Source organism: Sapajus apella, unplaced genomic scaffold (genome assembly GCF_009761245.1).
Source record: "Sapajus apella isolate SASKATOON/1434 unplaced genomic scaffold, GSC_monkey_1.0 scaffold113, whole genome shotgun sequence".
NCBI lineage: Eukaryota > Metazoa > Chordata > Mammalia > Primates > Cebidae > Sapajus > Sapajus apella.
Window position 1 is genome coordinate 399,407 of NW_022437053.1, and position 27,218 is coordinate 426,624.

A 27,218-nucleotide genomic window follows, 5' to 3' on the forward strand; every position below is an offset into this window, starting at 1 on the left:
TCTAGGCACATTCCAAATCCTAGGCATTAGAAGCTAGTCTGAAAAAATTATCTGTAAGAAGTTATTTTGGAGACAATCTGGGATATTTGAAGAGGGATTGGATATTAAATCATATGAAGATGATCTATCAATAATTAGTAAATTTTAGATGTAGTAACGGCCTTGTAGGTTACATAGAAAAATGTCCTTGTATTTTAGGTATGCATATTGAAAAAAAGTCATGATTTGTAACTTATCTTGAAAAGCAAAGAAAAAGAGGTAAAGCAAATATAGTAAAATTGTTAGGGTGACAGGCTAAGTAGATGGATTGAATATCCTTATTTTTCTACTTTTTTGTTTGAAAAATTTCAAAATGTTTAAAAATCATCAAAGGCTTGAGAGGCGAAGTTTGGGAAATCTCTCAGAAAACTGAACGACAACAACAAAAAAGACCAGGAAGCTGGAAATAGGGAAGACAGTAAATGAGAGGGTCAGCCAGAGAACAGAAATAGGCTTTGCAGAGGCCAAAGGAAGGAGGGTCATCATTGCAAAATAATGCAGGAATTATTCTCAGAACTGCAAAGAGATTGCAGATTCCGATCAGTTTCCCATACTTCATCTGGTGAATAAAAACATAGCCTCTCACCATTGTAGATTTCTGAATCTTCCAATCAGGAACTGGCAGTCAGCCCACCAGGGCCTTTCCTCCTTTTGAGATCTGTTATCCCTACAAACCCAGGATTTCCCAGCTCCTGAGCCCAAGCTTTCCCACCTTATTTTTCTTCATTCTGTGTAGCATGCCACGTGGTTTCAGTCTTATTTTTTGTGTCTCTCTTGTCTGCTGCTCCCCAGGATGTCAGCTCTATGAGGGAGGCACTATGAGTGTCTTTCTTTAAAACTGCTGGGTCCTCTGTGCCTGGAACAGGGCCTGGTAAACAGCTGGTCCTTGGCAATGTTTGCTGATGAGTCAGACCTCTCAGGAGCCACCCTGGAGATCAGCACATATTAGATCATTGCTAAAAAGTTCTGGGAGAAAATAATCTACAACCTAAAACTTCTTATATGTTAAACATGCAGGGTCCCCCACATTTTACCTACTGTGAGTCCTTTCTCTGACAGTTAGTGGAGGATATGGTCTATCAAAAAATGTGGACCCAGCACAGTGGCTCACGCTTGTAATCCCAGCACTTTGGGAGGCTAAGGTGGGTGGATCACCTGGAGGTCAGGAGTTCGAGACCAGCCTGGGCAATATGGTGAAACCCCATCTCCATTAAAAATAAAAATAAAAAAAAATAGCTGGGTGAGATTCAGTCTCAAAAAAAAGTGAGGAGGCTGCGGGGAGCAACCCATTCTGGTTTTCTCGGGCATGTCCCTCTTGGACCTGGGGATCACCTTCCCCTTCCCTAGCTGTGCACTGACCTGGTGCCCCATGGCTCCCAGGGACTTCCCTGGACCTTTGACTCTCCTTCACCTCTCTCATAGGCTGGAGCCTCTGTTTTCTTGAGCCCATGTCTTCTTTTTTCTTGGTTTGCTCCGTAATATTGTTTGTTTGTATGTTTGTTTGTTTTTGAGACAGAGTCTGGCTCTGTCACCAGGCTGGAGTGCAGTGGTGCGATCTCGGCTCACTGCAACCTCCATCTCCCAGGTTCAGGCGATTATCCTGCCTCATCCTCCGGAGTAGCTGAGACTACAGGCATGCACTACCCCACCCAGCCAATTTTTGTGTTTTTAGTAGAGATGGGAATTCACCATGTTGGCCAGGATGAATTCGATCTCTTGACCTTGTGATCTGCCTGCCTCAGCCTTCCAAAGTGCTGGAATTACAGGCGTGAGCCACTGCCCCCGGCCTGCTCCATAATTTTTTGATAGACTTCATATGCTCACACCTGGTGAGGGAGACCTCACGGCTGTCGGAAAACTGGGATGAATTTTTGATAGATACACAGTCATACACCACACACGGATGCTTCTGTTAATGGCAGGCTGTGTATACAATGGTGGTCCCATAAGATTCTAATACCATGGTTTTATTTGTTATGTTTATTATGTTGCAGTGTGTTAAATATGCAAGCCCTCACCATTGCGTTAGAGTTGCCCATAGTGTTCAGGACAGTATCATGCTGCCTAAGTTTGCAGCCTGGGAGCACTAGGCCACCCCACACAGCCTAGGTGTGTAGTGGGCTCTGCCATCTGGGTTTGTGTAAGTGCACTCTGAGGTTCACCCAATGATGAAATGGCCTAAGGATGCCCTTCTCAGAACATGGCTCCGTTGTTAAGTGATGTGTGACGCGTAGATTTAAGTGAAAAATGAGGCAGTTAACCCCAGTTACATATTGTGATGTGATTTTTTTAAAGGCACTGTGATTGTAGTACTCCTGTGACTTAGTGATGGATAACATTTACGTAGTCATAATAATGTCAATACTGAATGCTAAAATATCAGAAGGTGGGTTGTTGCTATATTGGGATTGGGAAAGTGAGGAGGAGAGGGAGAGCGAGTGTCTGAATTTGGCTGTGTCTGCTGTGTGTTGGGGAAAGTGAGAATCCTCAACTTTCATAGTCAGAAGTCAATCAAAGCATCAAGTTGAGAAATGTGAAAGTAAATGGAAGAAACAGGCAAAACTATTTGTTGTAAGCGGCAGCCTCTCTACAGAACAGTTTTGACTTTTCAAATTGTGTAAGAATGACTAGATCAGAAAAAACGAAATGCATTTTTATATATTCATGTATTTCATATATTTTTTTAAATGTTCTTTTTTAAAAATTTTGAGACAGAGTCTTGCTCTGTCTCCCAGGCTGGCATGCAGTGGCATGATCTTGGCTCACTGCAGACTTCACCTCTCAAGTTCAAGTGATTCTCTTGCGTCAGCCACCCGAGGAGCTGGAATTACAGGTGCCCCCCACCATGCTTGGCTAATTTTTTTTATTTTTAGTAGAGATGGGGTTTTGCCATGTTAGCCAGGCTGGTCTTTAACTCCTGGCCTCAAGTGATCCACCCAACTCAGCCTCCCAAAGTGCTATCACAGGCTTATATTCATCTTCTTATAAGCTTGTTCAAAAATATATTTTTCACATATGTTTGTGATTCCAAATATTTATAGAATAATAGGTCAGGAGTATTTTGTATTTTTATGCAATGGAGTCCCATTCAACCATTAAGATGATGCCTGTGAATACCTACAGGGTGTAACGTGGTGATCATGACCCATTCTATGGTCATGAGAAAATGTTATTGACAGCGTGATGACCCAATTTTTATAAGAACCGATGTAAATAGAACCCAGCCACATGTTAACAGGAGTTAGAGGAGAAGCCATGTGAATGTAGATAGCTTCACTATTTTCCTTCAGCTTACTTGCCTTTCCTAACTTATATATTGAACTTGCATTGCTTTGGTTATAAAATAAAGGGGAAAAGTCAGCACACTGCCCTCAGGACCTCCTGCCTCTGTGGGGCTGCGGAACCAGGCAGGAGCGTGGGCATAAAGCCTCCCATCCTAAGGCCGGCACTGTCCGAGCTTGTCTGTGCTGAAAGCCTTCACTCTCATGTGTGCTGTGGTGCCAGGCCCGTGCTCCGGTGGGCACTCTGAGATGAAACAGGCGTGCCCCAGGCCCCTGGGATCTGCTGAGTGGCAGGAGACAGGTGTACCTGCAAGTGGCACTGTGGGTGCTGATGCCCTAGCCTGCGGTTCTGTAGCTGTTTCTGCCCATGCTGGGTAATTAGCTGTTTGCGGGTTGAGGGGGAAGCAGAGGAGAGCCCCACCCATGGAGTGAGCTGGATGAGGTAGGAAGGGTGGGCAGGGACCCTCTGAGCCAGAAGATGTGAAACTTACCCCAAGGGTTGAAGAAAGTCCCTGAAGGGCACAGTGTCATTGGGTGGGGCGAGTGACATGGTCAGATTTGTATTTTAAGAAGACAATTCTGCAGGTGGAAAACAGGTTAGAAGTAGCCAGGAATGAGGGCGGGGAGGCCTTTGTAGGGCTCTTACAGTAACTCAGGTGCCAGGTGGCAGCCAGGCACCAGGTGGAGGGAGGAACTGGGGGCTGGGGCCCAGGGTGAGCTGGTCGGTAGATGACCCTGAACTTGGATGGATTTGAGAGTGAGATAGCGTGGGGGAGGGACATGGGGCACCTGGGATCCTGACAGGCACATCTGGGTGAATGGGGCCTCTGGTGGAGGTAGGACAGGCTCCAGGAGCACTGGTTGTATTGAGTCAGGCTGCTTGGGAGGCGTCCGTCACGTTTCCATCAGGCCAGTGAGTGCACACAGGCATCTGGGAGGAAGAGAGGCTTGGGGTGCACTCCCAGTCTTCTGCCCTAGCCTGGGAGCTCTGCCCTGCTCTGCTGCCCCGGGCTGGCCCCTGCAGGGCATGCAGGCTGCTCTCCTTCCTCCCTGTTGCAGGTACTACACCCAGCTGGCCCTCCTGCCATCTGCTCTCACACTGGGCAGTGCCACACACAGACTGGAGTGCAGCCTGTCTTCTGTCTCCACAAGGTTCTGAGAGGAGGCAGAAGGCCATCAGGACAGGGGAGAAAGGGGGCAGTGCACAGGAGTACGTCCAGGGCCGCCCATTCCCACTGATGATAGCCCAGGGTGAAAAGACACTCCCCGGGCAGGGACACGATCTATGCCCTTCACTCATCACATGTGTCCACTCTTGGTTTTACACACTTCTAGGATCCCCAAACATAGTAGGGGTCTGGACAGCTCGTGCCATGCTGGTGACATGAAGGGAACCCCCCCATCTGACTAAGTGGCCCCAGCACCCTTGTAACAGCCATCTCCACTGCCGACTCCTGTTCCCCTTCCTCTGGCTGGCACAGGCAGAACTCCATGTCTGGTCAGTTCTAGTTTGCTGAGTCCCAGGAACCCCCTTCAGCGCTCACCCGGCTGACACTGATCTAGCTCCTGCTTTACAGAAGGAACGCCCTCCTGCTTTGGCCACCCCCTTGCTTCCTCCCCCCCTCACTCTCCGCAGATGCTCCATAGCAAGCGCTCCCTCTTCCCATCCATCTCCCCCACACCTCCCCTTAGCTCCTCACAGCATCTATCCTGGGGAGAGCCTGTTTCCTCTGGAGCTCCATCCTGCAGGATGCCCCTAAGCCTCTCCCAAGCCTCTCTTCCTCCCAGATGCCTGTGTGCACTCACTGGCCTGATGGAAATGTGACGGACGCCTCCCCAGCAGCCTGACTCAATACAACCAGTGCTCCTGGAGCCTGTCCTACCTCCACCAGAGGCCCCATTCACCCAGATGTGCCTGTCAGGATCCCAGGTGCCCCATGTCCCTCCCCTACCCTATCTCACTCTCAAATCCATCCAAGTTCAGGGTCATCTACCAACCAGCTCACCCTGGGCCCTAGCCCCCAGTTCCTCCCTCCACCTGGTGCCTGGCTGCCAACTGGCACCTGAGCTACTGTAAGAGCCCTACAAAGGCCTCCCCGCCCTCATTCCTGGCTACTTCTAACCTGTTTTCCACCTGCAGAATTGTCTTTTTAAAATGCAAATCTGACCATGTCACTCGCCCCACCCAATGACACTGTGCCCTTCACAGACTTTCTTCAACCCCTGGGGTAAGTTTCACATCTTCTGGCTCAGAGGGTCCCTGCCCACCCCTCCTGCCTCACTGAGCTCACTCCATGGGTGGGGGTCTCCTCTGCCTCCCCTCAACCCCTAAACCGCTCATTACCCAGCATGGGCAGGAACAGCTACAGGACCACGGGCTAGGGCACCAGCACCCACAGTGCTGCTGTCTTGCAGCTTTCTCTGGCCACTCAGCAGCTCCTGGGGGCACCTCTTCAGGATGCAGCCAGGCTCCCTTCAGGTACAGCTGGGCTCTCTGGGCAATAATTCTGAGAAGGGAGCCTGCTTTGGGGCTAAGTCAGGAATGGGTGCATAGCCTCTGGGTCTGAGAACAGGATGGTCCTGGGAAAACCCGGGCAGAGGCATCTTTAGGTAACAGTCCTGGATTTGAGAGTTTGCATAAATAGTGTGTGACTTATGACATTACTACAGTAGCCTTTAGTCATAATGATTTGGAAATGAAAGAGCAATTTGTCTTCCAGACAGGTTCAGTTCCTATTGTAGTTCCAGTGGATTTAAAAGTTGATGTGGGTCTGTGAATTTGCTTGCATAATTATACTCTGATAGCTTTTCATTACACATAATGCAGTTTTAATGGAATTAATGTTCTGTATCAACAAATACATTGTTTTTATTATTGTGCCATGAGGAGATTTCTAAAAGAAAAGAATAAAAATCATTTGCAAATGGTTTATATAATACTCTTTTTCAAGCAGGGCAATCTACCTTCCCACTTCATATGTTTTTTCTGACAATGGGTTGAGAAAGGGAGGAGGTAGAGGCTCTTGAATACATTTGTGTGCTGGTTGGAATTTATTCTTGAAGCTTGCATTTATGTTTGAAATTCTCATTATTCTCCATCAAGGAGCAGCCCACATAGAACTGCACATGGCCACCTGGCTGACCAGCTTCTGGGCAGATCAGCCCCCTTCAGTTCCCCACACACCTTCTTGGTCATCTTGCCACCCTGGACCCCGTCATGGTGCAGGGATTCTGGTTTCCTGCCCCTCACTCAGACTGGCCATCATTGTTTCCAGAGCCTTTCCATACCTGTTCTGAAGCCAATGGCCCTCATGTTCAAGTGCTGGCATTTGTCTGGCCCCGTCCGCCTCTCCCACCTGCTGATGGGAGCATTAGAGGGAGTTAGTGCCCACTGACGTGGGTTATGCCTCCTCACTTAGGAGGAGACAGAACCAGCTGTCGCTGGCTTAGGTTTTAATAACGTGTTTTCTCTGTTACGCATCATCCATGGGAAGTAGAAAAATAGAGGAAGCCAAAATCCCACTGTCTGGAGATAACCACGGTAACTTTGAGACGAGGCTGCTGATTTCCTTTACGTATTTGTTTACTTCTCAGAAGGGAAATTATTTACCTTCCAAACCATTTTGTAACCTGCTTTTCCTCCTTCTTTCATTTAGTGTGAACATTTCTACTTGGCATTAAATATTCTTCCGTGGCCTGGCACAGTGGTTCACGCCTTTAATCCCAGCACTTTGGGAGGCTACAGTGAGAGGATCACTTGAGCCAGGAGTTCGAGACCAGCCTGGGCAACGTAGTGAAACCTTCTCTCTACAAAAGATACAAAAATTAGCTAGGTGACGCACGCCTGTAATCTCCTGCTATTTGGGAGGCTGAAGTGGGAGGATCACTTGAGCACGGGAGATGGAGGTTGCAGTGAGCTGTGATCATGCCACTGTGCTCTAGCTTGGGTTACAGAGGGAGACCCTGTCTCCAAAAAAAAAATACATAAACATAAGAGTGTGTGTGTGTGTGTGTGTGTGTGTGTGTGTGTGTGTGTGTGTGTGTGTGTCTGTCTGTAACATGATTTAATGTCAGCAACTGGGAAGGGCCCAATGAATATATGTAATTTCCTCTAGCTGCACACCTTGGTTGTTTTCAGTTTCCAGAATAAGAAATAAGCCTTTGGTTAATACTGGGAATTCTCAGAAGCAGAATTCTAGGTTTAATGGTATGCAGAGTTTAAATGCATTACATAATACGTGCAGGGATTAAAGGTTAATATCACAGAAAGTTACACATTTAAAAGCAAGTTTCCCCTCGCCTCCTCCCTAATCCAGTTTCCCATTGTTAGGCTTCTTGTGCATCACTCCAGAGAGAAAAGTTTACATGGTAAATACGTTCAGCCATTCCTGCTTGTTTACACAAATAGTGATCCTTCATTGCACACTGGGCTGTGTCTTGCTTGTCATTTGTCTTCAAGATCATTCCACATTGGCATAGACGGATCCACCTCAGACTTCGTAATGCGTATATTCATGTTCTATGTAAATATCAAAGTTTATTTATCTAGACCTTTATTGCTACTCACTGGTTCAGGTTTTTGCAGTAAACGTCCTTGCGTAAATAGGCTGGCATATTTCTGGTAGTGTATCCACAGGTTAAATTCCCAGAAGTGAAACCACTGAGTTCAGTGGTTTATTTTGAGAGATGCAATGAAATTGTCCCCAAGGAATTCTACGTCGAATTATGCCAACATCAGAAATGCTTAAGAGGAACTTTCTTTCCCCTCTGCCCTTTGCCATCACTGGGTTTTACCAAAACTTCACCAAAATGTTTCCAGTCTGGTTGATAAAAAATACTTATCTTACTGTTTTCACTTGCTTATAAAAAGTCGAGTAGGTTTATATGCATTCTGTTATGTGTTTATTCACTAAAAATGTGAATGTCCTATTCATAGTATTCAGGCATTTTTTCAATTTTTAAATTAATTTTTATGAGCCCTTTGTAAATTAAGAACAGCAGACTTTTGTCTGTTGAAGTATTATAAAGATTTTTCCCATTCGAAAGCAGCCTTTGGCTTTATGGGCCTTTTTAAACCACAAGTGTGTTCATTGGTTCTTTTCACAATAATGCTACATTAAAAACCACACCAAAATGCAGTGGTTGACAGCAGCGAGCTATGATTTTCTCCTCTGGGTTTGCAGGTCAGCTGGGGTTGCTCCACTTTGGGCTGCAGGCTTCTCATGGGGTTGGTGTCTGTGCCGTGTGTTCATTCTGGGGCCCAGGCTTTCACGGGCATTGGCCACCTGGGTAAGGAGGAAGGCAGGAGGGAGCACGTGATACATTGGAAGCCCCGGGGCAATGGCACGTGCCACTTCCACCCACCACTGCCAGGCGAGTCCCATGGCCAAACTTATTCTGGGATGGGACAGGACTCCACCCATTCTAGAGGAGGCTCCGACCTCACACGTCAAAGGCACAGACTTGTTCTTCTAATGCAGGAAGGCCCTGGGATTGAGAACACAGATTCCTTCTACCACATACAAATGTGGGTTTTTTTTTTAAACTATAAACATAGACATTTAAAATTCATTAATTGTTTCTATTATGACTCAAAATTGTGTGGTGCCTCAAAGGACTTACTTCTTTTCAAGATTCTTTTACAAATTTCTCAAATATTTATGTTTTAATTTATATGTTACTCTTTGATTTCTCTGGAATTTGTTTTAATGTTAAAACATAGAGATTAAGTTTCATTTCTTTCCAAGTGGCTAGCCAGTTCCCCTAGCACTTCTTACTGCATATACATATTCTTCTCCTCTTTTCAGCATTTTAATTAGAATTGCATGGAACTTATACATTATTTAGCCTTTATATTTAAAAAATGAATTTTCCCCCGTCTAATCATGAAGTCTTTTATGCTCCCCAGTAGATGTTTAAGGATTCTTTGAAATTGCTCCTGCTCACCTTTTATTAAATCTGTTTATTCTAAGATATTCCACCTTTTTGCTTACCATTATAAATGGAATTTTTAATTGTATTCTCTTTTCTTTTTTTTTTTTTTTTTTTTGAGATGGAACCCAGGCTGGAGTGCAGTGGCGTGATCTCAGCTCGCTGCAACATCCACCTCCTGGGTTCAAGTGATTCTGCCTCAGCCTCCCGAGTAGTTAGGATTACAGGCGCATGCCACCATGCCGGGCTAATTTTTGTGTTTTTAGTAGAGACAGGGTTTTACGATGTTGGCCAGCTGGTCTCAAACTCGTGACTTCAAGTAATCTGCCTACCTCGGCCTCCCACAGTGCTGGGATTACAGGTGTGAGCCACTGTGCCCAGCGTGTATTCTCGTTTCTAGACAATCTTTGCCTGCACATATGTAGGAAAGCTATTTGTCTATAGTTTAAGAGCTTGTGTCCTAACACTGCCCGTCACTTAACCTCTTTGTGCTTTAATTTTCACATCTGTGCATAGGCACAGGAATCACACATACCTATTCAGGTTGTCAGGATAAACTATAAAAGCTTAGTAGGTATATCTGGCATATATTCAGTGCACAATAAATATTGATTGGACAACATGGGTTTAAACAGCATGGGTGCACTTATACGTGGATTCTCCTCCACCTCTGCCACCCTGAAATGGCAAGACCAAGTCCTCCTCTTCTTCCTTCTCCTCCTTAGCCTACTCAACAGGAGGATGACAAGGATGAAGGCCTTTATGATGATCTCCTTCCGCTTAATGAATAGTAAATATATTTTCTCTTCCTTATGAGTTTTTCAATAGCATTTCTTTTTCTCTAACTTACTTTATTATAAGAATAGAGCATACAGAATACATACAACATACAAAATATGTGTTAATCAACTGTGTATGTGATCGATGAGACTTCCAGTCAACAGTAGGCTATTAGCAGGTAAATTTTGGAGGAGTCAAAAGGTTTTACATAGGTTTTGGACTGCACAGGAGGTTGGCACCCCAACGCCCCTCTTGTTCAGGGGACAACTATAGAATTATAATTTTCAACATACTGATTTTGTAACCAGATAACATACTGAATTTTCTTACGGTTTCTTATTCTTCTGGATCAATTCCATTGAGTTTTCTAGTGAGATAATCATGTTATTTTCAAATAGTAATGATTTCGCTTCCTCTTCCCAATGTTTATAACCTGATTTTGTTTTTCCTTTTTACTTTTATTAGCTAGATACATTAGTTTTCTATTGTTAGGTGGCAAATTGCCACAAGCATAGCAGGATCGAACAGTTCAAACTTAGTATTTCAGAGTTCCTAAGGGCTGGGATTCTGGAATGTTTTAATTGGGTCCTGTCCTCAGGGTCTGCAGGCTGAAATCGAGGCGAGGCTTCATCCAAAGGCTTGATGAGGGAAAGATCCCCTTCCAAACTCCTTCAGGTTGTTGACAGAATTCATTTTGGGGGCTGTGTGACTCAGCCCTGCTTCCTTGCAAGCTGTGGGTGGGGAAGTTGGCAGCTCTTAGAGGCATCTCATGGCACGGCAGCCCACTTCTTCAAGACCAGCAGCAGAACCTCAAATCAGGACTTCACAAAGGGCCCAGAACCAAAAGGCTTGCCTGATTAGGTCAGGCACACCCAAGAGCACTTCCCTTTTGATGAACTCAACAGCAAACTGATTTGGGACTTCCCATCCACCATTGTCAGGCAGCGAAACCTCATCACATACTGTATTCCAGCCTATTCACAGTCCCACCCACGGCCAATGGGAGGGGATTTTACAGGGCATGCATACCAGGTAGTGGGGACGTTGGGGGCCATCTTGTAATTCTGCATACCTCACTATTCAGAATCATTTAATTTTATTTCATATTTTATTTTTGAGATGGAATCTTGCTCTGTCACCCAGGCTGGAGGTAGGAGAGGATCGCTTGGGCTGAGGAGTTTAAGACCAGCCTGAAACATGTTTTTTTTTTTCATGTTTCCCTCTGTGCCAGCAAGCAATGCATACATAGTCAAATACTTCCACACGCCCAAGCATCAAAGAAAGCAAGCCACAATGAGACAACAAAGGCCAGAATTTGATGCCTTCCTGGGACCTTGTATCTTGGAATCTAAAACATTTGAGTATGAAACATTTAAAGTCATAAAGATGAGCACACAGCAAGGAACTATTTGAAATAATTACCTTTGAGAATAAAATAAAAGTAGAATTCCTAGTTATGTGAGATATAATCACTGAAATTTTCTGAACAAGTGCAGTTATATAGTTCAACAGCTGATTAGACATAGTGCAGAGACAATTGGTGATCTAAAAAATCTATCTAAAGAAAGTAACCAGAATTAAGTCATGCATGACATGTGCAGGGAATATGTGGAAGAAAAACCGAGACATTTGGAGGATGGAATGTGAAAGACCAGAGTCTTTACCAGTTGAGCTATTGGAGTCCCTGGTAAAGAAGATGGAGAAGATACAATATTTCAAGAGACACTGGCTATAAAATTTCCAAAACTAGTAAATATACGTTCACAGATTCATTAGCACAGTGTCTCTCAAAGAAGATAAAAAGAAATCCACACCTAGACATACCATGCAAAAAGCTCTGAATACTGAAGGCCCTGGCCTTTAGTATTAGATTATCTCAAAAGTCTTTAGAGAATGAGGACAGCTGACTTTTGACTGCATCAGTGGAAGCCGGAAAACAGTACAGTAGTTTCAAACTGGTGAGGGACACAGCTGTCAACCTAGGGTGTTTCCAGCATAACTTTTTCAAGCATCAAGTTGAAGTAAGACATTTACAGATAAACCAAACATGGGAGTTTATCACCAAAAGATTTGCTCTAAAGGAAATTTAATCATCGGGGTCATAACTTTTGGCATGACAGTCTAGTGAAGCCTGTGGACCCCTTCTCAGAATAAGGTTTTTTAAAAGCGGGAAATAAAAATATTACAAAGGAAACCAATTATTTTGAAAATTTTAAACTAAAAATATTTTTTAGATGTATTACAATAATATATGTGCTACTTAATAACCCACTAAGTAACAAAATCCGGCAGCTACCCTAATGTCAGAGTAAACAGCCCCACGAGAAGGCAGCATCTCGCAGGGCAGGCCCAGGACAAATGAGTTTGTTGCCGAGCACTTAAGAGAGAATGTGCATCAGAGAAGCATGCGTTACAACAGAACAGACAATGGTGTATTTCACCTTTCGGTTCCTTTTGACTCATGAGTTATTTAGAATATTTTTAAACACTTTCACACTAATAGAGTTTTTGTCTCTGATGAGGCGATGTTGTCATCAGTTTATAGTTCTGCTTCTGCTTGAGAAGATAATGAAAGCTGTAGAGTTCTTTTTCTATCATTAGGTTGAGAAGAAAGGTAACTTCTCTCCAGGACATTATGAGTGTGATGTGTTGGTATTGCCCCCAAAGGGAAATGGTGTGGAGAATGTTTGGACCGCAGCCTGGGATGAAAGGCTGGGAATGGTGAGTTGGGAGTGGCTCCAAGAAGAGGGGACAGAAAGCATGGACAGGGTGGGGGTAGCATTGAGTGTGTCCCCACAGGTAGAGACAGATGGCAGAGGCCGGTATGCCTCAGCCAGCCTTCTGTGGCCCCAGCAAGACCCAGAGAAAGAAAGCTACACCCAAAGCAAGGAGGATCGAGGTGGGGTGAAGTAGGAAGATCAGCCACTCCAGGACGCTTTGGGAATAATATTGCACAGCACAGAGCTGCAGCCCAGAAGGTTTGGAAGATGGGGGTTGCTGGACTCAGAATATTATTTGCTCTGTTTTTGCAACAACGATTTTTTCTCCAGATACAGTGAATGCTGGCTTCTTAGTGGTAAATTGATACCGCTGTAGCTCTCGGGCACCCATCTGCCATACGTTTCAGGAAAGTAATTTACTTGGCTTTCGAGACTGTTGTAGAAGGACTTCCTTCACTATCATTTGCCTTTAGACCAGACTGGATGATCTGAAGGACATTCTCAATTTTAGGAAATGAAAGAACTTTTCAGTGTTAGAGGACAAGATTTAAAGAGCTAATTTATTTCAGGGCTCTGTGTCCAGGCAGGTACCAATCAAATGGGCAGGTCTTTGACTCTAAGGATACCATTACTTCCCGGCGGCCTGCAACAGAGGAAGTTCTGCCTCTGTTCCGATTTTATCTCTTTCCTCTATTAGGCTGGGTGGGGAGGTGGAGAAAAGAGCAACTTGGTGTCTTTGTGACAGCTCATGGTGCTCAAGGTCCAGCCTCCTCTCCATGAGCAACATCCTGCCTTCTCCAATCTATTTGGCTTTTTTTCCCACAGCTGTTTAATTGTATGTTACTTTTCACCAACCCTCTTCAGTTTCTCTATATTCTTTGTGAACTGCGGACTCAGTAATGATACCGATAAATTAAATGGGATGAAGTTTTCGTGATGCAGTAATTTCGTGGCTAACTAGGTTCATGACCCCTTTTCTCATGGGAGTGGTACAAAATCAACCCTACAGGGTTACTGAGATGTCAGAACGTGCAGCATAATCCTTGCTGGTAGCTGGAATTGAGCAAAAACAGTTCAAGATCCTATGGTTCAGAGCAGGGACTCAGCTTCTTTTACACCAACTGCCGTTGGTCTCCAGTGGGCCACAGCAGGCCTCTCCAGAGAGGAGGCATCCCAGCAACTGGGCTGTGAATAGCCTCCCTCAAGCCACTCTGCAGGCCCTCCCTCGTTAGGGCTAAGCCTTTTCTCTGTTAGCAGTATCCTGCCTCCCCCAGTCTATCTGGCTTTGGTGTTTGGAACATTGTTTCTGGTATTGAGAAGGAGTGGGGGAAGGGACGTCTGTGCTGCCCCTCCTGGAGAGGTCTGGGGAGAAAGCAGATGTTTTGGAAAAATAATCTAGTGTCCCACTCCCAAACAAACAAATAATGAACTGAGGCCAGAGTGGCAGGTGGCTGGAGTCACAGTGACAGGGAGCAGCATCAGGTGGCATGTGGCTGGAGAAGGGGCTTGGCCCGAGCATGAGTGCCCACCACAGCACTGTGGCTGAACCCGGTGCCCACTGCAAGGTAGGGGATTGACCTGGACAGGAGCGGGGCCACCAGGGAAGGTGCTTCAGATGCTAGAAAATCAGGAACCTAGCTTTGTAGGCCTAGATTATCAGGCCAGGGAGATGTGGTTTATTGGGCAGAGGCGTCCAGGATGGCTTCAGTGGGGAGAGGGGAGGTGGAGATGAGAGGGAGTAGTCAAGGCTGTGATTGGCAGGTGAAACTGGAGAGCACTGGCAGAGGGGAGAGAGAGGAACTGGGAAGTGGAGGGCGCTGAGCAGAAGAATGAATCACGCTTTGTGACGGAGTGGCCCCCAAACTGTACCGTGAGCTCAAAACATAATGGCATTGTGGTCAGAAATTTGCAATTCGCCGAAAGAAGAAGGTAGGGGTAGAAGCATGAAATGATGGTGAGAGCTCCAGGGGGAATGGTCCACTCCTTCTGAGAATGGCCAGTATCCTCTGGCTGTAAAGTGACCCAGGAACATGGCACGCCCACCGGGTTCAAGTGTTGGGTACAGAAGGCAAGAGAGAGGTTCAGGGGCATTTGGAAGGAGAGTTAGTGAGACAGCCCCAGAGAGACACGGGAGACATTGGTCAAGGATTTGCCTAGGGCTGAAGCTGGACTGCAAGGCAAGGAGCCTGGGTGGCATGGCCATGAGAGGGTACCCGGGAGGTGGGAAATGGCTGTAACTGCTGTCCGTCGCTGTTGACTGTGTTTGGAGGACTTGTGTGCATTACAGAAAAAATAATTTGCAATGCTTGGGAGCAGAGCCCTGTGGGCTCTCTTTGGTTCATGTTTCTGTTGCTTTGTAGCCAGAATTTTTAAGTTTTTTTTTAATCTTGAGATGGAGTTTTTGTCACCCAGGCTGGAGTGCAATGGCATGATCTCGGCTCACTACAACCTCCACCTCCCAGGTTGAAGCCATTCTCCTACCTCAGCCTCCTGAGTAGCTGGGATTACAGGCGCCCATCACCGAATGCGGCTAATTTTTGTATTTTTCGTAGAGGCAGGGTTTCACCATGTTGACCAAGCTGGTTTCGAACTCCTGACCTCAAGTGATCTGCCCTCCTTGGCCTCCCAAAGTGTTGGGATTACAGGCGTGAGCCACTGCGCCCTGCATAGCCAGATGTTCTCGAGACTGCACTGGCTGGTGCTGGGTGTGATAGAGGCTGCTGTGTCTGAGAGGTGGCCCTGCCCCTTGAGGAGGTGGTTGAGGGTGAACCGCAGTCTGTGCCCAAGGGGACCTTGTGGGTCTGCCAGCAGCTTGCTCTCCTCCCGGGTCTGGCCAGTGCTTTTGGAGTCCAGGGGACATGCAGCCAAGTCCTTCGAGCCAGTGCCTTGGCTGCCTGGCCTGTGGCCACAGTGGCAAGTGTGAGCGATTTGTCTTCACAGGAGACCTGATCTGCAAACACTTTCCTTGTAATGTGGCCTCCTCACTTGTTGTCCTGTTGAAGAGGGAGCCTTAGCCTCTTGTTCCTCCTGGTTGGACACGGAGGTGAGGGAGAGGAAAGGGTCTCCAGGATTTGGGCTTGAGTGACTGGGAGGAAGGGGTGCTCTTGTGGAGAGCAGAGGTTGCCAGAGGAAGTGTGGGGCTCTGAGGCAGAGGCCACAGCCGCTTTTTTGGACATGTTGGGTTGGACAGATGCCAGGGGCGGAGGCTGTGAATGGCGTGATGCTGTGGCCATGGCAGAGTCATGGGCTGAGAATCACCTGCACAGACACCAGTGGATGGCATTTGAGGAGCCCCAGGACAGCCCCCACAGAGCCCTGGGGAGAGGAGCCAAAGGGCTCAGGAGACACAGGTCTTGGGGAAGCAGGAGGAGGTGGGGAGAGGGAGGAGGCGGGGAGGGAGGCTGTGGAGGAGAGCAACCTCCCAGGAAGTGGGAAAAGCCGCAGGGGAGCAAGGAGCTGCAGGAGCCGGTGTGGGAGGGAGCCTCAGCCCTCAGCAGGTGATGGGGATCACTGACTGCGGGGCAACATTGGGAGAAGAGTTTCCTTGCAGTTGTGGGGCTGAAGCCAGATAGATGGTAGTGGGTGGGAAGTGACTGTGTATCCATGAGCCATTGACCCTTCCTGGACACCAGGAAGCCAGAAATGTGGAGATCAGAGCCAGTGTCATCCTTGGGATGCCTGGACTTGGGAGGCCTCCCAGGAGACAGGCAGGCCAAGAGCTGGACACAGGGCTGAACAGTGGTTCTTCTAAGGGACAGAAATCACAGCGTATTCATGTGATCGGGACAGTAGAGAGGAGCCAGAAGAGAGGGAGTGACTTCTGGTGGGACCCCAGGCAAGGTCAAGGGCAGGACTTGGCCTGGGAAAGGAGTGGGCCGCTTGGAGTCAGGGCCTAGAAAGTTCCGGAGCCTTGTCAGAAGATACTACATATTGCGGGTGAGGTGGGAAGCTGTGATGAGTGACGGGGAGGTGCTTGTAGGGGCTGGAGGGGGCAGAGAGGCGTGCGTCAGGGGAGCCAAGTGTGTAGAGGGGAGAAGGACCCTGCAGGGCCCGCCGTGCCCAGGACCCACGCAGTCATCGAAGGTGGCTGGGTGGCCCATGGGTGGTGCTGCCTTTGCCTTTTCCCCAAATCGTGCTCTTATTTATTTAGAGATGGAGTCTCATTCTGTCTCCCTTGCTGGAGTGCAGTGATATGATCTTGGCTCACTGTAACCTCCACCTCCCGGGTTCAAGTGACTCTCGTGCCTCAGCCCCCTGAGTAGCTGGGATTACAGGTGTGCACCTAGCACAGCCAGATCACGTCGAGGACCAGCAGTGGGATGTTTCAGAAAGCCGCCCACTCTTGGGCCACCTAATGCAGTACATAAAGTGACCCCTCCGTCATAGTGCCCGGAGAGACCATTGTGCCTCTCAGAGTGGCTGCAGGCTGTGGAAATGCCACTCATGGTGGCCCCGCCCCTGTGTGTATGCTGTGTTCCACACGTCCTTCTCCAGGTCGAAACGGTTCACAGTGTTTTGATTGTCCATGAAAGGTTTTGGAAGTGTCTCACCTTCCTGTACCTTTTGTCCTTCCAGGTGCTGCTGTCGGGACTCATAGGCGTCGTCTCCTGGAAGAGGCCTCTCTCCCTCGTGGTAAGTGGCACCTGTGTCTCCAGATGGCCCTGGAGCAGGTTTCTACCTTCAGGGGTGTAAGCAGGTTAGAGGCAATGGCGAAGAGAATTCCAGCTTCTTTGCAGGCAGCGGGAAGCAGAGCTTGATAAAATCTCACCGCTGAAAGCTGATGGCTCTTGAGTGAGAAGCGCTGTTTCTCATGGGAGGTGCTTCTGAGAGTGCTCCCCGGTGTCTTCCTGAGGTGCTCCGAGGGCATCCTCTTTCCGTTTGTTTTGTTTTGGTGCCCTCCTGTAAGGACAGAGTGTGACGTGAACAAGGGCACTTTAAAAGTGTGAATGTGGCTGGGTGTGGTGGCTGCTCACACCTGTAATCCCAGGACTCTGGGAGACCGAGGCGGGCAGATCATGAGATCAGGAAATTGAGACCAGCATGGCCAACATGGTGAAACCGCGTCCCTACTAAAAAATACAAAAATTAGCCGGGCGTGGTGGCGGGCGCAAGGCAGAGGTTGCAGTGAGCCGAGATTGTGCCACTACACTCCAGCCTGGTAACACAGTGAGACTCAAAAAAAAAAAAAAAAAAAAAAAAGGCATTTCTTGTAGACATTAAGGCCTCTTTATGCACATAGGCATGCACATGTGTGGTTCCACAAACAGAACGTATTTTATCAGAGTTCAAGAAGTGTTAGGTTTTTGTGTGTTTGAGGGATCCTAAAATTCTGACAGTAAAATAAAGGGAGTTATTTGAATTGCCTTGGCATTGTGCTAAGGAGCGGGCCACATGGGAGATGGAGAGAGAGGATGATGGTTTTTCCCTCGGAAAAATACCCTGAACAGATTTGTGTCTATTGATTTGTATGCTTGTTCTTCTCTGTGTATCATTAATATATGTATGTGTCTGTGTCAGGGCTGGAAGAAGTTTTCTGGGTTTTGATAGGTAATGAAAAAGACAGCGTGGCGTTTTTCTTCCTTTACGTTAATCAATTATTTGAAATCTCTTCTTTAAGTGATTAGACTTGAAGATAATGACGTGTACTACATATTAATGGGAATAGAAACGAAAAGCAAATTTGTCTGTTGAAAACACCTCTTCCTTCCTGAAGGTCACCACGACCCCTGAAATGGTATCAGGGAAGACAGGAGTGGCCTTCAGTCCTCTGAGGCTCCTCTTCCGCTGTATCTTGGCCCATAGAAGACATTTCCTTTCAGAAAAATGTTTTTAGTTAGAAACTTTCAAACATACATGAAAGTGAAGAGACTGCTCTAGTGAACCCCTGCGTACCCCTCATCTGGCTTCAGCACGTCAGCATCTGGCCTCTCTTATTTTGTCATTATTTCCCCACCCCGCACCTCCACCCAGCCTCTTGCTGGATTATTTTGAAGCTGGCTCTTGGTGCAGAGGGGAAATGCAGTGAACAGGCTGACTGCAGGGTTGACATCCTCGGGGTGTGCAGTGTGGCGACTGCGCTGCCTTCAGTGACACGGGGACAGCTGCCTCATCCCTCCGCACCCTCCTTCATGGTGCAGACAGATTAAGCTCTCCAAACAAAGGAAAAGCCGCCTTCTGCAGAGTGGGTGTGTGGACAGAAAGACAAGAGAGGAGTGACGTCCATCACCCAGTCTTCCCCGCACACCACCCCCGGCCCTGGCCCCAGCATGAGGAATCTCACGGGGCTCGGCATTTTGCCACGCAGGATGCATGAGCTTGGAGCTGAAGAGGAGTTATGACTCCTTGTGGAGGTGGCTCAGGGATGTCCCAGGGAAGCCAGGGGAGCAGGCCGGGGTCTCAGGGCTCATCCCAGTAGGAGGACACAGCAGCAGGTGGACCTTCGGGAGCAGAGTGTTGAGGTTGCTTGCTCCCCAGCCCTGCGGCAGTAGTTGGAGCAGGGCCAGCCTCCTCTCTGGGAGGTGGTCAGGGCTGACCTCCTATGGACTTAATTTCCTCCCAAACCCCAGGCAAAGGAGAAGGGGTTCATCGAGCTGGACTGACTTCCTTGCCTTATGTAGGGAGGTTAGGACTTCATTAGGGTGACATTAACTGCTGCAGCAACCCCCTGACTTTCAGTGGCTCAATTCAGGGCAAGGCTGCTCTGGCCTGTGTCCAGGGCAGGCTCAGCCGGTGATTGCATCCTTCACAGAGGGACTCAAGGACCTGGTTCCTTTCACCTGAGGGCCCTAGTGTTTCCTAGGCCTGTGGGATCCACTGCAAGTCAGTGGAAGGGAATAGAGAACAGAAGAGGAACCCTGGCAGCTGAATTTTCTTCACCTGAAAGTGACATTCATGGCTTGCTTTTCAAACCATTCAGGAGAGCTTGTCATGAGGCCCCATCTAGGTAGCAGTGGCAGGCACTGGCTCTCTGGACAGGCGCTTCCTGGAGGCAGCTCCACACTGTAGATGGGAGTTTGCTGGGTGGTTTTTCATCTGTACCATAAGAATGTTCTTCCATTGCACTGACCACAACAGTGCAGTCTTTTGATTCATTAGCAAAACTCGCTCTCTGTATCGTGACCATTGAGATAGCCTTGGCTTTGGCTTTAGGAGGAGAAAAGGCATTCACAACAGATGGGAGGAAAATCTGTAAAGATCTATTAGGGTGTGCTAGAAAAACAGAACCAGTAGGAGATATACAGATATAGAGATAGATACACACATGCAGACTCACAGGAATATACACATATCTAGATTATAACTTATATATATGTATGTATGTAGATTTATTTATTTTAAAGAATTGGCTCACACAGCTGTGGGAATGGAGAATTGAAAAGTCTGCAGTGCTGGCCCGCAGGCTGGGGATGGGGGTGGATCTGAAACTGCAGCGTGAGCCTGACGGGAGGCGGCAGGTGGAGCTCCTCCTTCCTGGAGGAGGTCGGCCCTTTTCTCTTGCTTCTTTCCACTGACTGCCTGCAGCCCACCTACGTTATGGAGGGTGACCTGCTTTGTTCAGAGTCTACTGGCTTAAAATTTAATCTCACCTATGAAAATACTCTCTGTCCAGTCTATCATCGATGGGCATTTGGGTGGGTTCCAGGTCTTTGCTATTGTAAACAGTGCTGCAATGAACATTCGTGTGCACATGTCCTTATAGTAAAACGATTTATAGTCCTTTGGATATATACCCAGTAATGGGATTGCTGGGTCAAATGGAATTTCTATTTCTAGGTCCTGGAGGAATCGCCACACTGTCTTCCACAATGGTTGAACTAATTTACACTCCCACCAACAGTGTAAAAGTGTTCCTATTTCTCCACATCCTCTCCAGCATCTGTTGTCTCCAGATTTTTTAATGATCGCCATTCTAATTGGCATCAGATGGTATCTCAATGTAGTTTTGATTTGCATTTCTCTGATGACCAGTGATGATGAGCATTTTTTCATATTATGCAGCCATCAAAAACGATGAGTTTGTGTCCTTTGTAGGGACATGGATGAACCTGAAAACCATCATTCTCAGCAAACTGACAGAAGAGCAGAAGATCAAACACCGCATGTTCTCACTCATAGGCGGGTGTTGAACGATGAGAACACATGGACACAGGGAGGGGAGCACTACACACTGGGGTCAGTTGGGGGGAAATAGGGGAGGGACAGTGGGGGGTGGGGAGCTGGGGAGAGAGAGCAAGGGGAGAGATGCCAGATGTAGGTGATGGGGAGGAAGGCAGCAAATCACACTGCCACGTGTGTACCTATGCAGCAATCTTGCATGTTCTTCACATGTACCCCAAAACCTAAAATGCAATAAAATAAATGGGGAAAAAATCATGGAAGAACAACAACAACAAAAAAATACTCTCACAGCGACATCCAGACTAGTGTCTGACCACATATCTGGGCACTGTGGTGTAGCCGAATTGACACAAAACAGGAATCATCACCACAGAGTTTTGAAAACTTGCCAAAGATGTTCTATCCAGAATCATACCAAAGAAAATGCTGTAAACAACGGCAGTAATGGTTCACTGGGTGGGACCTGTGTGTCCTCATCCTCACATCAGTGAGATGTTGGCCACCACCTGCGGAGGTCTGGCCTGCAGACCCTGACTCAGTGACGGATGAATAACATACTCTCACACGATTACAGCGATTCAGGTGGGCCAGGGGTGTCAGCGGCTGCTTTCAGAGGGCGACTGCAGCCAATAGACCAAGACTCCCCATGTTATCCACACATTGTCAAATTTTACAACAGAGGTGCTAAGTTAACATGCTTGTGGATAATTAACATGGTTAAGAGAATGGTTTTACTAAAAGCTTTAGGTTCCAGGGCCAGAGTAAACACTACTAATCGGTAATTCCCCTTTGATCTTCCCGTGAGAGGGTCCCCAGCACAAAATCTACAGGAGTAAACAGTGGAGACAAAGGGATGTGGGGAAAACAGACTTAAGCTGGGAGTGCTTTTGTGTCTCTCTCCTTCCTATGCTGATGTAAATGAGGCACCTGCCCTCAGGGTGCCCCAGTAAAACCTTTTGGCCTTCCAAAAGGTTTGAGGAGGTTTGAGATTACAGTCTATAACTTTTCCTAATATTTAGTATTTTGCCAGCCACCCCAAGTGAATATTAACACATCAGTCCCGGCAAGAGTAGGTTTTCCTGTTTTTAAAGTGACGCCAAGGCTTCTACACCATAAGTAATGAGCTAGGACTTGAACCCAAAGCTCTCTGACTCCCAAATCCTCCTTTTTTTCAATTATCTTTCTTGTCTAATTATTTATTACATGACTTACGTTCCTTCACCCTCATCTTCTTGTCCCTTTGTGTTTTCTGTCTCAGTTGGTGACGCCACCGCTCATCCAGTCTAGAAACTGCGGAGTCACCCAGACATCCTTCTCCTCCCTCACCCTTTATATGCATTCACAGGCTCTCTCTGTGTGACTCATTTTATGCGTATGCAGCTGCCCTTCTTCTGTCTTCCTTGAGCCACCATTCTGGGGCAGGTCCTTGTCTGGCATCTCATGTAGGAGCCTCTTGATGGATCTGTGAGCCAGAAATCTGGCTCTCCTCAAATCCGTTCTCCACACACACAGATACCGAGGGTGGTGTGGAAAGTTTCAGCTGGACTGTGCTACTCCCCTTCCTTAAGCTCTTTGTGGTTCCCCAGGGCCCAGAAAATGGAACTGAGATTTTCAGATGACACAGGAGAGCTTGTGCAAGGAAAGGAAGACGTAGAAAGCAAAGTACCCCCTCCTGGGCCTTAGCACTAGAATGGCTTGAAGTCTTGATTTCAGTAATTTTTTTTTTTCTGAGATGTAGTCTCACTCTGTCGCCCAGGCTGGAGTGCAGTGGCACAATCTCGGCTCATTGCAACCTCTGCCTCCTGGGTTCAAGCAGTTCTCCTGCCTCAGCCTCCTGAGTAGCTGGGACTACAGGCGTGCACCACCACACCCGGTTAATTTTTTGTATTTTTAGTAGAGACGAGGTTTCACCATGTTGACCAGGATGGTCTCGATCTCCTGACGGTGTGATCCACCTGCCTCGGCCTCCCAAAGTGCTGGGATTACAGGTGTGAGCCACCACACGGCCCGATTTCAATCCTTTTTAAAATGAAAGTTCCTGCTTGAATTGTCTGTGCTAATATATTTTCTTCTTTCTGGAGGTGTCAACTAAAGATGCAGCAGTGAGTTATCTAGTTCAGTCCCAGGCCTTCCCTCCCCATGAACTCCCTCCATAAAGACCACACAGTGAGTTGCCCTCTCAGAAGGGAGAGTGTCCCTCAGGGTAGTGAGAAGGAGCAGTTTTGGGCCACGGCTCCAGGTCTATGCCGCTCCTCCAGACGCCCTGTAGGCCCGGCTGGCTGAAGACAGGTGTGAGCAGTCCCTGCTGCTGGAGCGTTTGGTGCTGCCCTTGCTCTACTGGCAGCGGCTTGCCTCTGCAGGGCTCCCAAACACCAGGCCGTCAGGAGCCCTGCTGCAGCTCCTCCTTTTCATCATTCTGCACTTACAGACACACAGTGAGATGAAGAAGAGCTGTGCAGTTCCCGCCAGAGTGACTGATGTGCGGGAGGGTGAAGGCTCTGCTGGGGAAGAGGAAGAGAGGGGAGCAGGGGGGCAGGCGGAGGCACAGGGCGGCCTCCCTTTGTAGGCTGGCGAATGCAGTGCGAGAGGGAGAGGAAGGAACCAGGGAAATGCTGTTTTTTTGTTTTAACCATAGTGTTTTATAAGTGCCTTTCCAAATGCTGAAAACTAGCAACATTAATAAACAATATGTATTTTCACATAACTGGGGTAGTTTTTTTTAAAAAAAAAAAACTGTGTGCTTAGTGTCTTCTATGATGAGATAATTGTCTTGCTTACATTAAATTATAACGGGTTCTACATTATGCTGGATGCCAAATAGAAATCAGATGATATAGCTCTGATTAGATGATTTTTTGAAAAATTTAGTGAACTATCTTGTGATGGCTTATGTATCAGTAATGGACACAGTCTCCCATAATCACAAGTGTAGAAGTTTTAAAACGTTGAAAACAGTAGCACTGGGCTGGATATTAGATTATTTGTAATAACTAATACTACTGAGAGACTAATAACCATAGAGTTGAAAACATTCTTTAGAATTTGTTTTTACCAATAACCAATTAGTTATAGTTTAGGACAGTTTTTCTCAAAGCAAAGTAAATCTACTTTAAGAAGCACTGATCTGTGGGAATATGAGTACCACGTAGAGCCAATGACGTGTTTAGTATTGTTTGCATTTTTATTACATTGTTTGAGGAATCTGGCTTTTTGCCTTAGAGAGTGGTTTGTTTTTATTGCTAAACTTTATCAACCCAGATAGAAACGTGTATCCATCATGGTTCAATCAGAGAAACAGGGCTTCTTAGAGCCAGCACCAAAGATCTCGGTGAGCCAGTCTGCTCTGGTTGTGGCTGTGGCTCTGCTGGCCTTTACAGTAGCCACATCCACCATGCCTTTGGCAATTCAGTGCTGGCACGTGGCCCCTGAAGCCCTGGGATCTCATAGTCTTCATTGCATTTAGGGACCTAGTAGCACAGAAATTCCAACAGTAATTTGTGGCCTCCAGAGAAGAGTTCAAGGACGCTGAGCTTCCTCTCACGGATTTATTTCTCATAACTAGAGAAAAATGTGCCTCTGGATTCTCTTGGGATGGGTGATGTCTGACATGCCACATCTACTCTAACATTCCAATCTGCTTGAGACTTTAGATCCCTATGTCTGTGGTGTACCAAGAAAGCCTGGCATTTCAACTTCAATTAATATAGCCCACCTTTGACTTTATATTTTAGCCAACCAAACAAGGTACTGTGGGTCCATATCAATAAACATGGTCTGATTCAACTATGTATTTTTCCCTATTTTGATCTCACACCATTAATGGTAAATCAGGATTGCTGCAGCCTCCTGTTGTGAGAGAGTTTCCAAGCCACAGCACAGGAACCAGGGAAGAGCCTGGCACTCCTGCTGAGTTAAGGAGGCTATACTGAGGCTGGGAGTCCAAGGTGGCTGGAATTTGCAGAACAGTGCCAGAGAGGAGAGACTTACTCAGGCTGAGGGTTCTGGAGATCTGCAGAGGAAGCCCTGTGAATATTAAGCTGCTGCTGATCAGCTCTTACATGAGGACATGAAGGAACCATCTGACAGGATGAGAGAGAAAAGTCCCAGTCACAAAATTAGGGTTTTCCCACCATCCAGATTGGAAGACCTCATGATTCACTGGGGCATTGTATAGAGTACGCACAGGAGTTTTGCCTCAGTAGTGGGGAATAACTGGCCCTGAGCTAAATGCTGTTCCAGTTCTGCCTAACAAATATTAAAAGCAAGATCCAAAGGAATGAAATAGGTTCCAAGTAATTTACCGTGTCCCAGAGCAAAGTTTAAGAATGCACATAGGAATGCAAAAGTATCTAGCACCAACTAGATAACATTCATAATGCCTAGCATTTAATCAAAGATTACTAGGCATGCAAAGAAGCAGGAAACTATGGTTCAAAGTGAAAAGAAAAATAAACCCATTGAAATTGATACGAAATTGACACATACTAGAATTGGAGACAAGGACATTAAAACAGTTATTAAAATTGTATTCCAATGTTCCAGAAGTTAAGTAGACACATGGAGATATAAAAAAGATCCAGCTGAACTTATTCTTTTTTTTTTTTTTGGAGACAGAGTCTTACTCTGTAGCCCAGGCTGGAGTGCAATGACACAGTCTTGGCTCACTGCAACCTCTGCCTCCCGGGTCCTGGTTGAAGCAATTCTCCTGCATCAGTCTCCTGAATATCTGGGACTACAGGCACATGCCACCATGCCCAGCTAATTTTTGTGTTTTTAGTAGAGGCAGGGTTTTGCCATGTTGGCCAAGGTGGTCTTGAACCCCTGACCTCGTGATCTGTCCAGCTGAACTTCTACTGATGAAAACTATAATGTAAGAGAGAAAAATTTCACTGGATTAGATTAATGGCAGATTTGAAAAAAGAAAAAAGATTAGTGGACTCATAGATATTGCAATGCAATATACATTCTCCAAAATGAAGAACATACAGAAAAAGCATCTTTTTAAACAAAAATATGAAAAAAGCATCAGAGAGCCATGTGGAATAATTTCCAGAAATCCTAATATATGTGGAATAAGGAATGAGGGTAAACAGAAAAAATACTTTAAGAAATAGTAGTAATTTTTTTCAAAATGAAATAAAAACTAGAAAACAGATTGAAGAAGCTTAATGTATATAAAGAACCAAAAAAAAAAAAAAAAAAAAAAGGAGAAAAGTGCACCATTGTATTGTGGGGTGTATAACATTTGTATAAGTAATTGTATGAAAATACTATAAAGGAGGGATTTGGAAGTATACAACGTGAGATTCTTAGACTGTACGTGAGGAAATCTAACGTCACCTAAAGGTAAACTATGATAAATTGTATACTGTAAAGCCTAAAACAACCACTGAAATAAAACCAAAAACTCCAAAGAGTTGGCTAAGAAACCAACAAAGGAAATCAAATGGAATCATAAAAAATAAACGGTTAATACAAAAGAAGGCAGAAAACAGGAAGAAAAGAAACAAAGAATAGATGGGCCAACATGAAAGAGATAATAAGATCTCATTGCCTGTTTGGGTTTCTTCCATGAATTGCCTGTACATATTTTTTGTGAGACTGTGTTACATTGATGTGTGAGATTTCTTAATTTCGTAATACTTTTCTATTTTAAGTGACTAATATCTTATCCCAGTTTGTCTTATCAGTTTGTTGTCTTTTAATTTTTAATGAAGTGTCTTTTTAAAAAATACAGAAGTGTCAGTTTTTTAATCTTGCAAAATCTGCTTTAAAAAAAAAAAAGTGGCTTCTAGGGTTTCTTTCTTAGTTTATAAGATCTCTCTTGGACCATAATTCTGAAGTTATTCACCTGTGCATTTCTAAAATGTTTATAGTTTTTATGTTTAAGTAATTGAATCAATACTTATTTTTACATATGGTATGAAGTGTAAGGTTCGAACTTTATCTTTTCCAAGTGGATGGCCGTTTCCCCAGTACTATTTTGTTGAATGATTCAGCATTTCTCCTCCTATTTGAAATGTTTTCCTCCACCTCACTGCTAGATATGGATCTGTTTGCAAATCTTTATTTTGTGTAATGAATCTATCAGTTCATTTCCAAGACAACACTGCATTGTTTTAACCAGTCCAGGTTTATAATAAGTCATTCTCCTATTTTTTTCACGTTTTGCTACTTCTCTGCATTCTTCAATAAATTTAGAATGAGTTTGTAAAGTTACACAGTCATGATTTGATTTTGTGATTGCATCGATCTTATAGATTAATTCCTGGAAAAATAATATCTGTAATATTTAGAGATGGGGATATACAGTTGACCCTTAAACAACATGGCAGTTAGGGGCACTGAT

General features: G+C 46.0%; 1 protein-coding gene across 3 annotated transcripts in view; it reads left to right on the forward strand.

Moving 5' to 3' along the window:
* FAM189A1 (family with sequence similarity 189 member A1) overlaps positions 1 to 27,218 on the forward strand; it is a 394,185-nt gene that overhangs the window by 147,504 nt on the left and 219,463 nt on the right. For all 3 annotated transcript variants that reach the window (XM_032259933.1, XM_032259934.1, XM_032259935.1), the window contains exon 2: positions 17,327 to 17,383. In XM_032259933.1, coding sequence (XP_032115824.1) covers positions 17,327 to 17,383 — 57 coding nt within the window. The remainder of the gene's footprint in view (positions 1 to 17,326; positions 17,384 to 27,218) is intronic.